The sequence below is a fragment of the Vigna umbellata genome, chromosome 7 (genome assembly GCF_029865625.1).
Source record: "Vigna umbellata cultivar VRB3 chromosome 7, Vumbellata_1.0, whole genome shotgun sequence".
Classification (NCBI taxonomy): Eukaryota; Viridiplantae; Streptophyta; class Magnoliopsida; order Fabales; family Fabaceae; genus Vigna; species Vigna umbellata.
In genome coordinates, this window is record NC_142171.1 from 28,553,328 (window position 1) to 28,569,279 (window position 15,952).

General features: G+C 34.1%; 2 protein-coding genes across 4 annotated transcripts; both read left to right on the plus strand.

Moving 5' to 3' along the window:
* The first annotated feature begins 2,237 nt into the window (after positions 1-2,237).
* LOC124831712 (DEAD-box ATP-dependent RNA helicase 53, mitochondrial-like) lies at positions 2,238-11,473 on the plus strand. 3 transcript variants are annotated; one of them, XR_007028292.2, is made up of 8 exons: positions 2,238-2,694; positions 3,587-3,714; positions 3,861-4,272; positions 5,913-6,011; positions 6,198-6,422; positions 6,841-7,002; positions 10,461-10,968; positions 11,152-11,473. XR_007028292.2 is itself a non-coding variant. In XM_047305788.2 (7 exons), exons 1-7 carry the CDS (start codon positions 2,341-2,343, stop codon positions 10,869-10,871), a joined length of 1,791 nt encoding a protein of 596 aa, XP_047161744.2. In that variant the 5' UTR covers positions 2,238-2,340; the 3' UTR covers positions 10,872-11,473. The 3 variants fall into 3 exon arrangements, 1 of the variants encoding a protein (XP_047161744.2); XR_007028293.2 differs by having other exon boundaries at positions 11,159-11,473; XM_047305788.2 differs by having other exon boundaries at positions 10,461-11,473.
* Positions 11,474-14,815: 3,342 nt separating this feature from the next.
* On the plus strand, positions 14,816-15,772 carry LOC124831710 (uncharacterized). Its single transcript, XM_047305786.2, has one exon. The coding sequence runs from the start codon at positions 14,941-14,943 to the stop codon at positions 15,472-15,474; it is 534 nt and encodes a 177-aa protein (XP_047161742.1). The 5' UTR covers positions 14,816-14,940; the 3' UTR covers positions 15,475-15,772.
* Positions 15,773-15,952: the final 180 nt, after the last annotated feature.

Here is a 15,952-nt window from a genome sequence, read left to right on the forward strand (position 1 = left end):
ATTCTCCTAATACAAACTCTGGCCATTATGAGATTTGGTGTAGTCGTTTCAAATTGGTTTTCTACTAAAGCTACAAAATTTGTTTAAATAATTTTACTTCAGTTTTGAATTTTAATAGATTAAAATATGTTTATAGTTTTTCAATTTTCATATAAAATTGAAATTCGTTATTTTTTAAATTATAGTCATTAAACTTTAGATTTAATGTTAATTTGTTTGACGGTGTTTTAAAATGAAATTTGAGTTAAGATATACCAAAACGGATAACTCAAACGTCATCCAAAAATGTGTTTTACATGTTAACGTAATTATGAATTAGAAAAATTATATTTATTTATTTTTAAAATTTGAGAATTAAAATATATCTAAATTTAAGAGAAATCAAATTCTAATTTTATATCACAATTTAAAAATTAAAAACATATTTAATTCGATTTTAATCAACTATAATAATTCAGTATTGTTAAAAAATATCAGAAACCATAATGGAATTTTTGAAAGAGGTACCAAATATCCATGTGTATTGTCTCAAAAATTATAGAACTACGGAGTGTACTAAATACTAATTAGACATAAACCGCCAGGAATTATATAATAGAAAATCAGTTCTCTGATCACATAATTAATTTTGCTGTCAATATTTTATTATGTTTTAATTTTTTTATATGATTTTCCTATTATGAGAAGAAAATTAATAATAAAATATTAGTCTCTTTTTTATTTTTAATTATTTTTTATTCGTCAAATTTCATGTTTTTTTTTCTTATTTGATTCCTTCCATCTCTTTATACAAATTCATCGTTTAAAACAAGTAGATCCTAAATGCATTGTACTAAATGTATAAAATAAATTATATTTAGGTGAATAAACTCAAATTACACAAATTCTAACTTATAAAAAAAATTAATTAAGAATAAGTTGATTTATTTTTACTTTACCTATGAAATAACCGGTACCACGTTTATCCACGTGAATGAACCCCCTTATTCTTACCTTTTATTTCCTATGGGTGCAAGTACGATTAATGGATACAAGGAAAAACCTAATCTAAAATGATTTAATATATCATTTACATAAATCTAATCACAGTAATACATTCTTTTCAAAATATATTTTAAAATATGAATTAATTTTCATGTTTGTATTCTTTAGAAATAACACATAAAAAGGACAAACCAATTTATCCTTTAGAATTGTATTAATATCTCCGGGTTATGTTAATATCTAAAATTAAAAAAACTAAAATAAATCTTTCTTTAAGATTTTATTTATGTAATTAATTGTTATTATTTATTTTAGTTTTCACATATGTCATTACTTGATGTTATTTGGGAAAATATTATATATATTTACACTTTCGATTATTCCAAATATTAGTATCATTCTTACCAACTTTTCTCATATCTAAAAACCTAAATAAAGAAAATGGTATAAAACATAATAAATCCATACCGTTGCGGTAATAAAATATAGTACTGTACAGTAAATTTGTTCATAATTTGATGTTTAATCTCTAAATATAAAACAAATTCAAATTCGTTAATACTAGAGTATTCTTAACTTACTGTTTCTTTTATCATCATTCTTAACTTACTGTGAAATAACTTACGTTAAATATTTTTTTATAATGTTTTTAAAAACTATGTTTCAGTTAAATTATATATAATTTATTTTGTCTTTAAAATCAGAACACGAAGATTATATTATAATCTATTACGAATTACGAATTACGAATTATATTATAATCTATTACGAATTACGAAAGTCCCATTCTCATCTAACAAACATGTAAATGTTGTTTGTTCTGCATAACTTTCCCTTATTAGATAAAGAAAATTGTTATATTTTTAAATATTTACTTTAAAATGAAATATTTTTTTTAAATTATATAAAATAAGTATTTAACATTTAAACTTTTTATCAATAAATAATCCTAAAAAGTTTAACAATAAAATATAATGACAAGATTTATTTGTATATTAATATAAACATTTTATTCTTTTAAAAGTTAAATTAACATAAATCAAATTATTCATTTATCCATAGACTAATAATTTTTAACATATGTGAATCTTTCTTCCTTTGTAATCTTTTTCTTACAAAGTAATTATCTGTTATATACTAATATTAAATTTAATATTGAGGTTTTTCTGTAGTGTTCTGGTGAAGCATAAGCTGTGTAGACTCGTCCGCACAGGATTTCCACCCTAAAACCCTGAAACATAAAACCCTTTTTCTCAAAAACTTTCAGGGTTTATCACAGTCGCATTCTCAAAACCTTTCTCAATCGGAAGAACAAAACCCTAAACCTCAATATCTTCACCAGTCAGTGTCATCAACATGGCGACTTTGATCCTCAGAAGATCCTCCTCTGTAATCTCGCGCCGCTTCTTCGCCACTCTCGCCACCGTCGAATCGCTTCCGCGCCACAGCGGGCTCGCAGCTGTCCGGCACGGTGGCTCCAACGACGGAGTTGGAATCAGATCCTTGCATGCGATGTCCGGACCGTTGAACTTCCGCTCGTCGCCGGTTTCTTGCACGGCGCAGCTCGCCGTGGAACGCGACTACTCCAACGAAGAGGTAGGTTCCGGCACGAACTGCGACGAAGGACTCGAGATCGCGAAGCTCGGGATCTCGACGGAGATCGTGGATGCCTTGGCCAAGAAAGGGATCGCAAAGCTGTTTCCTATCCAGGTAAACGTCGATTACTGTTGTTTTCAGTTTTCTTTACAATTTGTTTTTTTTCGGGTTTTAGGTTTTTTGCTTCGTTAATTAATGTTGTGAGGTTCGTATTTGGTTTGTAGTTAGGTGAAGGGAAATGGTAAATAACTTCAAACCGGTTGTCTGAAAATTTTACGAAATCAGTTTACTAGTTTAGTTGTATTGTAGCAACTAGAAGTTTTTCGTATATTGTAAGGACATTTTAAAATTTGAATATTTAAAAAAAATGTAAAACAAAATATCATTTACTAAATAGGGGTGAAATTAAGCACGTAACAGAAGTTATTATTTTTTTATTATTATAAATAGTGAATCTTCTATTAAAACAGAAGACTCATGGTCATGTGTTGATAAAAGGAACAGTCATTCATGGAGTTGTTGGCACTTGCATTTTATGCTACGAAACTATCTAATAATGAGTTATTTATTAGATCTAATAAAATTTAGAGAGATAAAACTTTTGATATCGAGGAGGACATTATGTAATAAATTATTTAGATGAAGACATTTTATTTCTGGATATATGAATTTGATATAGAGACAAATATATTTAATTTGTTATGAACATACACTTGTTGTACAATGAACACTCAAATTTATAATAATTATTATTATTACTTTTGCCATTATACATGGAGAAATAATTTGACTTACATTCAGGTAATTTGTTTGAATTTTACATAGTTTGGTTGAAACAGAAGACAAATGTGTGTGTTCATAGGGGGTGAGCTCATGTATTATTATTAGAAACCTGTGGTGCAAGGAACTGATTTGAGTTCGGATAATATATTTTATATTTAAATACATGTTGACAAAATTTATTATATTTGATCTTGAGGTGCTCAATTATTTATTGTTGTTGTAGAGAGCTGTGCTGGAACCTGCAATGCAGGGACGTGATATGATTGGTCGAGCTAGGACAGGAACTGGGAAAACTCTTGCATTTGGGATACCCATCTTAGACAGGATTATTCAGCTAAATGCTAAGCATGGGTACTTTATATTAGTTACACTTACATTTTACTTCTACTTGAATCTGTAGCCTTGTTTTTCTGCTGGAAGGAGGATTAGGTAATGGTCCTGTGTCTAATCTTATTCGTTTCTTCAAATAAACAAAGTTTTGTCTTTGATCATTGCAGGCGAGGAAAAGATCCTTTGGCTATGGTTTTGGCTCCTACTAGAGAACTTGCACGGCAGGTTGAGAAGGAATTCAATGAGGCTGCACCTAACCTGGACACGATCTGTCTTTATGGGGGTATGCCCATCCAACAACAAATGAGGCAGCTTAATTATGGTGTAGATATTGTAGTAGGCACACCTGGTCGAATTATTGATCTTCTCAATAGGAGGGCACTGAATTTAAAGGATGTGAAATTTGTTGTTCTTGATGAAGCTGATCAGATGCTTCAAGTAGGGTTTCAAGAAGCTGTGGAGAACATCTTGGAGAATTTGTCTCCAAATCGTCAGACTCTTATGTTCTCAGCAACAATGCCATCTTGGATAAAGAGTATTACCCGCAATTACCTAAACAACCCCCTTACCATTGATCTCGTAAGTATACACATCTATTTTAGGCACCAGTAAGAAATGTTAATCAAGTTTTTAAATGTCATTTCTGTTGAAATTATGCAAAGTCAGGCTAACGAATTTTTCAAATTTCATGTCTGTTGGAATTATGCCTAATCTAGTATGACATGGGCCAAAGAGAGTTTTGAGGAGAAATTAGAAGATACCTACAAATTTAATCAATGGAATCTTCTAAAGCTGAGGATTTTATGATCTATGAGGAAATAAATTTCAATACGTAAAAATCTTCTCGCACAAAACTAGGGTTGGAGTGATTTCTGATAGAACAACTGGCTGTAGAAGAGGGAGGGTTGAATAGAGCCTTAGACTCTTTTCACACAGTTCTAGACTAGACTATCTAGTAAACATAAATCAAGTGCACAAAATATTTTATACTAGTTCATCCCAACTCACGGACTATGTTCAGTTCTGTCTTAAATACATTGTTTAAGAGGTTTAACTAATCAATTAAATGTCCAGTTCTGTCTTAAATACATTGTTTAAGAGGTTTCACTAATCAATTAAATGATTACAACGACTACACAAACATCTTTGGTTACACCTTCTTAATCTGCTTAAGAACTTTCAAGCATAAAGAAAAACACTCTTAGAGATTGTACATTTTAAACTCACTTGGGAAAACATCATAGTGTGAAGAATTTACAAGATTTCTTGTAGGTTGTGAGAAATCTTGTAAATTCTTTAGCGGGAACAAAACACGTTAGAAGGTTTATATAATACAATTTCATAACACCTACACTGTTTGTTATTATCAAATGGTCTATATGTATTAGACTATCCGACATAGGATTCAAGGTAAAATTATCGTATGCAGAAAACTCATGAAAAGAGCTACAACTTGTCGTGTCTAATTGTGATAGTGATGAAATACAAAGACATGATATAATCTTTAAGGGCTAGCTGCCATTAATAGCCTTTGAGTTACAGAACTAAGAATCTCTCTATCCTAGGAATTTGCAGAACAGAAAGGCCCTAAAATTATTTTGGAAAATCGAAACAAGTCAATTTTTGAGGGAACTAAGGCTGTTTATATCCCATATGAACAATCATTCTAGCATGGCTATTTATTGTGGATATACCCAACACATTAAACAATAGTTTTTTCAATGCAACTGGGATAAATACATGTACTGGTCTCCACAAGTTGGACTGTAGACTGTTCTGTATCCCTAAAATTGAAGTGCAGAGTCAGGCCTGTAGTAAAAGTTGTAGATTAACTAGGGTAATTTTTGAGCAAGAAATTTTATGCATATAGATGCCATAAATATTATGTGTATAAGCAGGTGCAAGTAGATGTGTTCTCAACCTTCAGAAGAAATTGTAGCTTTCTATATTTGTGCCTGTATAACTATTTTTCTATGACATGTTTATATAAATTAAACAGTGGTTCTATATAAGTTGAAACCTTAAATATGATTGTAGAAGGTATTATATAGAATTTTGGAATTCATACCACAGCATGAGATCTTTGTTCAGTTTTGCACATTTTTTTCATGAATTTTACTTTGTAAGGAGGAAGAAGAAATAAGAACGTTTGAGATTAACTTGCAGAATCCTTATTGCTGATTTGTAATTCTCTACTTGGGAACTTATTGGTGCTGTAGGTTGGAGATTCTGATCAGAAGTTGGCAGATGGAATTTCACTGTACTCTATTGCGTCTGATGTGCGCACTAAAGCAGGGATTCTTGCACCCCTGATAACAGTATGACTTCAGATTCAATCTTTTCTCCCTAAGTTTGTATCAGCTGTAATTAGTGATATCATTGATATTTTATTATAAGAATCTGTTTTACAATTTTATATATTTTACTAAAATGATTGCAACTCAGTATGTTTGGTTCTTAGGCAGGCTTCTGTATGCCTTTCCTAATTGTATATACTTTGGTAGGAACATGCCAATGGAGGAAAGTGTATTGTTTTCACTCAAACCAAACGTGATGCTGATAGATTATCATATGTAATGGCTAAAAGCCTTAAATGTGAGGCTTTGCATGGAGATATTTCACAAACTCAGAGGGAAAGAACTCTTGCTGGTTTCAGAAACAACCATTTCAATGTTTTAGTGGCAACCGATGTTGCATCACGGGGCCTTGACGTTCCAAATGTAGATCTTGTAAGTTTTATTTTACTAAACATTATGTTTGAAATTGTTGTATTATCCTTGGTTTTTGGTAGTTGATTAAGGTTCAAGAAAAGCTCATACATTCTATGTGGTAGTTCTTCCTTTATTGTTGTTGAATAAATTGGGGGAGGGGGGACATGATCATGTTTATCATATTATAATTGTTTGATTCCCTAAATTTTGAGTTTGAGGGGAAATTACTGTGTGATGTTTCCTTTCTAAATGTTTGTCTTCACTATTACCTGTCTGTATTGTATTACTTTTTCTTTTTCACTATTGATTGCTTGTCTGTGTATCTTATTCACTCTTATCTTTTATGCCTTACTGTAATATATGTGTATATGCCAACACATTTACATACACTGTTATTCAATCTATTTATACATTTTGACTTGGTTTTCTCATACAGGTGATACATTATGATCTTCCCAGTTCATCAGAGATATTTGTTCACAGATCTGGACGAACAGGCCGTGCTGGGAAGAAAGGAGCTGCCATTCTTATTTACTCAGAAGATCAATTCAGGACTGTAAGGACTATTGAGCGTGATGTTGGATGCAAATTTACTGAGGTGATTTGCTTCTTCTTTTTTCCATATTGTAGCTTTCTTTGTTTATATTATTCTAGTCCTTGCGGCACCAAGAAGGGTAGCCTATTCTCTTTCCATAGATCCAATCCAGTTCACCATAAAGGTCATTGGAATGTGGTACCTCTCTAAGTTAGGGAGCTTTGTGGTGATATCTTCCTAGTTTGTGACTGAGTTGTGAAAGACTGTCTTTAACGTACCTAGGTTTTCCACTATCACTGGGTCTTAAGTACTAAAGCTCGAGTTGGTGCAAAACTATGTTCAGCAAGCAAACTACTGTCCCTGCACACAGCAAGTGTGGAGTGCTACCCGTTAATCTATGGTAGCTTATACGGGATGTTATCTTGATGCACCCAAAGGATTATAAATTATAATATATATGATAGGTTTCTGAATTGGAAACCTATCTAATTCGCACTATCACACACAACAAACAGAAAAAGAGTATGAACTGTATATTTTTGTATAACTGCACAGCCACACCCACCAAGAGAGCCAAGTTTCTCTCTCCACAGGATAGGAATAATCCTGTCTATACACGAATACAATTCAAAAGGTGTCCAATATCAGAATACAATAGCTCTTTTATAGGAGCTTTATTTCCCGCCCAAAAACTAATACAGTTATAACTACCTAACGCTTCTCCCCCGCTTTATTCCCTTTTCTCTTTCTTTCATAAACTATCCATTTCCTATCATTACCCACAGCCTGATGTGCAACCTTGTCCTCAAGGTTGAAGTCTGGGAATTGTTCCTAGATAGTTAGCACATCCTCTCATGTTGCTCCTCTCATGTTGCTGCCTTACTATCTATTATAGTTGGAACTTTGTGAGCCACAGTTATGACTGTGCATTGTGCAAATTCTTGTCTTATCACTTGTTGTAAAATGGCATCTGTTGCAGAGTCAATAGACGCAGTAATTTCATCTAGGACAAGTATTCTGTTTCTCTTAAGTAGTACTCTACCAAGGTAAAACAGTTGGCACTGTCCCAAACTCCAATTTCCCCCTTCGTCCCTCCCAGAAGAGTCCAAGAGACCTGGTAGCTTGCCAGACTGTGTCCTTTAGCCGACATTTCTCTATAACCTTCTATATTTCATCATCTTCATAGAAGCCCAGTGGGTCCACGTTGGTCCTAATGCTGCCCTTGAAAAGAGTTGGTTCTTGAGGGGTGATGCTTAGTTTCGTTCTCAAATCCCTTAACCCCATCAAGCATATATTATCCCATCTATTAGAATATCACCTCTTGAAGGTTCAACTAAGCAAAACAAAGCACTGATAAGTGTATTTTTGCCACTTCCAGTCCTCCCAACAACTCCCACTCTACTCCCTTCTAGAAACGTACAGTTTATACCCTTGAGAACTAATTGAGCATTTGGACGATATCTAATCTCTAGGGCTCGAAGATCGATCCTACCCTTGGAAGGCCATGAAGATGAAGGTCTGTGATCCTCCACAAGGGCAGGAGGCTCTGATGGAATGTGAATGAATTGCTTGATTCTTTCAGCAGAGATGATATGGTCAGACAACATGCTATACATCCTACTCCAGAATACTTGGGATTCTTTCAATGTCAACGCATAAGAAAGAGACAATCCCACAAGACCCGATGATACAAATTCCCTGGGAAGTAGAATAAGTAATGCAGCTGCTGTGAATACTGCCACGTTTTGAAATATTTCAATCCTTAAAATTGACCATTTCGTGGCCACATTGGCGTGAAAGAACACTGCTGCATCCATGTCCACAAGCTTTAGGTAGTTGTTGAAAAATCTGTTCACCATGTTCAATGCTCTTATAGTAACCACCCCAAGTGATGTCTCGGCAGTAAAATTCATGACAGGAGCTTTTGGGGTTCCATTGATCCTCATCGATTTCCTTGAAGAGGCTTGATTATATCCATCTATTGTGAACATGATTCGGTGGATTATATTTTGGACTGGAGGTAGGTCCCTGGCTCATTAAAAACTTCTCCCAAAACCGACAACAACTGCTGCAACTTCTCTGTTTGGACCCCTGTTAAGTCTGGACTATTTTCTGCGGTCTCTGGGTTTATCTCTGCCTTTCCCAAAGTCCAAACCAAAGTCACCACCTCCACCGGGTTTATCTCTGCCTTTCCCAAAGTCCAAACCAAAGTCGCCACCTTCACCGCTTTCGTTTTCATCAATGCTTTCGGTGCCACTATTTTTCGTGCCAAGGTGGGGTCCCCGTTTATTGTTACCACTTTTTCCCCCTGTTTGTAAACCATCTTTAATTCTCCCCAATTAATGGTCACTGTCCTGAATTGGAAACCTATCTAATTCGCACTATCACACACAAAACAAACAGAAAAAGAGTATGAACTGTATATTTTTGTATAACTGCACAGCCACAACCACCATGAGAGCCAAGTTTCTCTCTCCACAAGATAGGAATAATCCTGTCTATACACGAATACAATTCAAAAGGTGTCCAATATCATAATACAATAGCTCTTTTATAGGAGCTTTATTTCCTGCCCAAAAACTAATACAGTTATAACTACCTAACGCTTCTCCCCCGTTTTATTCCCGTTTCTCTTTCTTTCATAAACTATCCATTTCCTATCAATATATGTAAATGTGAATCCATGTTCAACTATCAAGAGGGTCTATTTGACCTTTGATGAGATCGAGCAGGGAGGGGAGAAAGCTGCAAATTCAGACTAAAATACCTCAAATCATTAAAGGGTGATGGCAAATGGATAAGACATTAAGTTTTGGTATTTGATACTGGAATGCTGACTCACATTTCCTAATCACTAAATTCTATCAAATTTCATTCTCAATTATAGATATACATCCGTGGCTCTAGCTTTGGTTTAATTAGAAACTAATATTGAAATATAAGTTAAAGCTTGTTTTTAACCTGTTAGTTTTATGTTCTTGGTTCATGAAGGGTAAAATGTTAAGCGAAAGTAAATGTGACAACATGAATTCTGATCTAAAACTGAGTTCATGGGAAATATCTGATGAGAAAGCCTACAGTTCTTTGTTTATTGAATAATGAGTAAGAGGAAGGTGAATCTGTTGTGTCAATTTTGGTAGTGGAAATAACTGTCCTCGCTTTATGTACATCTTTAAAAGTTTTTGTCGGCATATTCTTAGTAACTAATAACGGAGTGGCAGGAATTTTTTTTGTTACGGATTTTCATTTTAACTAAATCGGATGAATAGAAAATTGAGTTATTGTGAGACTGATAGTGCTTGGATGTTTTTTTTGTTTTTTTTTTAACTGTCGTGTTACCATGTATTCTACCTGTGCACATATTTGATCTTCAAAACGTGAAAGGCCAAATCCTTCGGCTATAATTATTTATCTTGCCCTTGAAATTCTTTAACCCTTCATACGATTTTATATTATAGGTTACATTTATGTTGTATAATGATTAACTGCTCATATCTTATTCCAATATTCTTGTTTATCAGCTAGCAAAGATTAATGTTCAGAGTGGATCAGCAGACATGTTTGGTGGATGGAGTGGTGGTCGATTTGGTTCTTCAGGAGGTATGAGGGATCGTCAATCTGGAGGTACAGGTTTTGGTCGCAGTCCTGGATTTGGCCGATCTAGCTATGGAAATTCCAGTTCTGGCAGTTATAGTAACTCCGGGTTTGGCCGATCTAGCCATGGAAATTCCAGTGAAACAGGAAGGTTTGGAGGACCAAAGTCTAGCCATTTTGGCAGCCCTGGTTCAAGTCTATCAGGAGGGGGTTTGGGTGGTAGCTTTGATCGATCTGGTGGATTTGGTAGCTCAGATCGATCTGGTGGATTTGGTAGCTCAAATCGATCTGGTGGTTTTGGATGGGCTCAATCTGGTGGTTTTGGTGATAGGAAGTGAAGCCAGAATAGCACATGGCGTGGTTTCGGTGCTTTTGGGGATAGCCTAAATAGTAATAGTTACAATAGAGGAAAGGCTTTTTAACTTCATCAACTTGGTAAGTAGATCCATCTTCATTTCTTGTTTAGTTTTTGCCTCTTGTAAAGTTAGTTTACTGTCTTTATCTAAATGTTATCTTGTCAATTTCCCCGTATCTTAGAGATGGAAAATGTAATATGGAATAAGAATAAATAATACATTCTATTTTGGGAGGCATTTCAGTATTTTCTCTCGTGACTAGTCTTCAGGTAAAACTCAGCTCTATTTAGTCCCTCCCGCCATAGCAAAAACCTTTATCATCTCCATGTTCCAGCTTCTGCCTATCATAGCGAAGGCCTTGGAAGTTTTGTAGCAGCTGCTCCAATTTTGTGTAATGCGTTCTTCAAAATTCATAATGGTCAAAGATAGAAAATTTTCGAAACAGGTAGGTGGTCTCCTGTTTATATCATCTCAATGTTTTGATACAATGAATTTCTCATATTGTAACTCATTATAACTATTGTAATATTAATACATTAATATATTATCAACAATCAGTCTGCTTTTAGTTGCATTGTGGGCTACTTACCGGAATGTATGAAGTATTATTCAACAGCATCATGTTTGATTACAGAGCACCCAAAAAAGTGATTTATTGCATTAGGCACAAAAATTGCTGAACTTCATTGAATTATAAGGAACTCTGTTGCTAAATGGGTGATCCAATTTGATGCTCAACAAATGCCTATAACTTATTGGTAGTTACGTACTATTTCTTGCCGTTTTCCATTTGCGTCTTAAACTTATTATTTTAGAGCTATTTTTATCATTATGTTGTCTGTGGTGGATAAAATTTGAAGTTGAGGAGGTAATGAAGTCGATGGTAGGTTTGAAAGTTACCAAGGTTTTATGTTCTACGAAGACATTGTATTTGCGTCGAGACAGAAAGATAGTATATGCTTGGAGAAGGAGAAGGGCAATACTTTTACTTGTAAAATTGTATAAATTATGAGAAGAGTCTCTTGTTTGAAGAAGTTACATGTTTGAAGAAAAGTCATCTAGATCGAAATAGATATAATACAAATAAGGTTTAATATATCATTTGGTCTCTACTTTTAGGAGTTTGGTTTAAAGTAATCTTATTTTTTTAAAAAGTTCAATAAGACCTCATATTTAGTTAAAAAATATTCAATCTAGTCTTTTTCGTTCACGCTGTTAAAAACATAACAGTGTAAATGCCATGTCATCATCACCATCTCCAAGAAACCTTAGTCGTTGCTTTGGTGGTGGTGTGTGATGTGTTAGAGAGGATGATTGTCGGCAAGGATGGCGGTGACGACGCTAGATGGTGCGGCGGCTAGGGTTTTTTGGAGAGAAATTAAGGTTTGTTTGGAGATGGTGATGATGATGTGACAAAGACTTTTTTTAAACTAAAAAATCATTTAAGTCCACCTATTAATGTGTGCCATGTGCTTATGAGATGCCACAGTGACATTTGCACCGCGACATGAGTGGAAAGGACCGGATTGAATATTTTTGAACGAAATATGTTTTAAAAGGTATGATTACTTTGAACCAAATCCTTAAAAGTAGGGACCAAATGATATATTAAACCTACAAAATGTGGAAAGTTGCAATTGATTACTCTACATGTGATTTTTGTAAATAAAGAAAAGTAGACATTTAATTGACGTATCGTATCTTATTGTAATGTTTTCTCGACACTTCCTTCTCCTTCCTGTACTACCATAAAATACACTAGTCCCAAATTACCTCTCTTCTTGCACTTTCTTTTAACGAATTTTGAATTATGCAATTCGGTATATATTTTCTTATTGAGAAGCACATTTTGAATTATATATTTAAAACATTTTTTGAAATGTTTATTTTGAATTATATTCAGATCCAAAAATACTATCTAAATTATACATTTTGTAATATAAATTAAAACAAAATATTTTGGATTAAATGTTTTGGAAGATATTTTTATTGTATTAGGCCATGAAATTACAAACAAAAAGAAGTTACGTTTCTCTTCATGGAAAACATATGCATGCATGAAACTTATATCCAATTTGCAGCTTTCAACAAATTTAAAATATGTTAAAGATCTTGACAGTTTTAAAATTTGTTAAAAACTTAAACGGATTTTCAAATTCACTAAAAATCTAGACAAATTTCGAAATTTGTTTAGGTCTTCAATGAATTACAAAATCTATTGAAACCTTCAAAAAAAATTTCAACTGTTGAAATTTTTGAAAAATCTTTTAACAAATTTTAAAATTTGTTGAAACATTCAAAAAATCCAACAACAAGTTTTAAAATCCATTAAAGCCTTCGAAAAATCTTTTATCGAATTTCAAATTTTTTTTACAAAAAATAATTTTTGAAATGGTTTAATCATTCTGATCGTCTCTATTTATGTTGGATTTTCTCAAAGTCTTTTTTTTGTCTTAATTGGGTCCTTAAATATGAAAAACTAGTGCAATTGGGTCCTTGTCATTAAATTGGATTAACATGGTTAAAATTAATTGAGGTGACACATTATGTTGAGTTGTCACCACATTCTACCACGTCATTATCTTCAATCTTAATATGTCTAAAAATTGAATTTAGAAATGACGAAATTAGGGTTTTTGAAAACCAAATTGGGAACGAGATTTCTGATTCGTTTTCCTCTGCAAGTATTTTATTTACAGGTTGAAGGTTGCACTAGGGTGTTTGTTGACGGTGATTTTGCGATTCTGGTTGTTGCGATTTGGGGCTTTTTATGTTTATGAACTTTCTCTTTGCAAGTTCGCGAAGAATGTGAAGGTATTTGGGTTTTCATAGAGTTTGTGATTTGAATGTGCGAATTAGAGAACATAATTAGGTTTCATGGTTTCACTTTCGGTGTGCTTTGCTTGCTGATGTGCGTCCGATGAAGTGCGAGTTGCTCACAATGGAGAATGGATGAGGCTCGCGAATGTGCTTGCTCTCACGGTTGCATCACGATAGCCTGAGTTTTGGACTCTAAGATTCGCTATGATTGTTGCGAGTGGTTCGATCTTATGCAATGATGGATAGACTCGCGATTAGAATTTGCGATTGGGTTTTTGGTATGTAAGTTTTTATTTCCTAGGCTGGGATTCGCGATGATGATGATCGTGATTAATAGTTGTTGTTGTTGAGGTTTTTGAGTGTTGAATTTAGTTGCTACAAGTTATTTTAAATTATTTTTTATAAAGGATAAGTTTGAAATTTTAAAAAATTTAAAGGTAAAGGAAAAAAAATGGTTGAAGGTGGAATGAGAAATGTCCAAATTTTATAACAATGATATATAGGTGAGACTACTTTGTATAAAACCCTTGAATAATCTTAATACGATATTTGGGGGTTTTGTGAGAACATGACAATACACATGAAACCCTTAAATAATTCCAACTCAATATTTAGAAGCTCGTACGAATATGATGGTATAATTATCTCAAGATGAAAATGAATTTTTATTTGTTAAAATTATAATATTAGAAATCTCTATTACACTTACAATGTAATTTTTTAACCAACTTTTTTAGTGTAAAAATAATAATTTGTGATCAGTAATTAAATTGAGAAAGTCAATGCTAATTAACTATTACACTCGATGATAACCTTAGTAATTTCAATTGAGTTATTATTCACCTACAATTATTTATCTTTTACTTCGTTTTCAAATATTTCATTGCTTATAAAATCTACTACATATTTTTAGAGGTCAGCAACCCACGCTTCCTAAATTAATACTTTTTTTATTTGTTAAAAATGATTAATTAATAGTAAAAAATATATTAAACTACATAACCTTCTCTCATACGGCTCATTATTTTATGGACCTATCTACATCAACACCCATAAAACCAACTAAAAATATATAAAAATAAAATAAAGTATTACAGTGACGATGAATTTACCTGGAAGAAAGTCAAGTGGTGCTGCAACGTGATTCTTACGACATAAGCAAGAAAATTCTCCTTCCCCAACCCCTTTTATCTCTGCCGTTTCACATTTACAGCCAAACACGTCCTTCACCATGGCAACAATAGCTCCTTCCCTTTCCGTTTTCTTCTCCTTTCTCTTCCTCCTCACCCTCACACTTGCCCGCGATCTCCAAAACCCATTTTCCGAAACCCAACCTCACTCCGAACCTGTCAACCTTCCCCAACCTAAAACCGAGCACGGCACCGTTGCCTTCACCGTTGAGACCATCGATCCCGTTCCCCTTACATTTCTCCGCTTCCGTCCGATCAACCGCCACTTCAACCATTTCCGAGCTTCGGCGCTGCCGATATCACTCCGCTCCGGCCGCCGCCGCTTCCACCACGGCCACCGCCTCCAGATCCCTTACGGCAACGACGCGATCGTCCTTGATAACGCCGCCGCTCGCCGGATCCATCCGCGCTGGGTCACGGTCCACGCCGACTCCGAGCCGCGGGTTCTGGCGACCGAGGAGCGCGTCGATTCCTTTCGCGAACACCATCACCGCGGCGAGAATCAGCACCACCACCAGCACCGCGAGGAGAATTCGTTCGCCAAGAAGATTCGCAAGTTCCTGAACCTATTCTGATTGTCACGACGTAACTGAATCTGTGTGAGTGATTATAATGACGCTATATGGTAGTCATATACAAATATATGTATGTATGTAAATAAGTTTGCATCTGTTATAGAGGTGTGGAAAAGATGTATGATGATGTATCATACTATGATCTACTAAGTTTGATATTGTTATGATATTTATGAGTTTTGATAGAATAATAGGTTGTTTGTAACACTTGTGGTGTGGTGGATGATGAAGAATGAGTAAGAAATGTTACTTGCTAATACTAATAGAACTCATAAGTTTTAATTTTTGGTCTTTAAAAGTTTTTTGGCTAGCTCTGAGTATCTCGAAAATCTCCTAAAAGTTCATGTGTGTTCTAGGAGTTTTAGAAGCTTGTGCAATACACTCCAAATAAGTTCTTACACCAATTTTAAAGACTTAAATAGGCATAGAAATCAACAACGACTCTACACAATAGAAGTTTAACTGTGTTTTTGCAGTA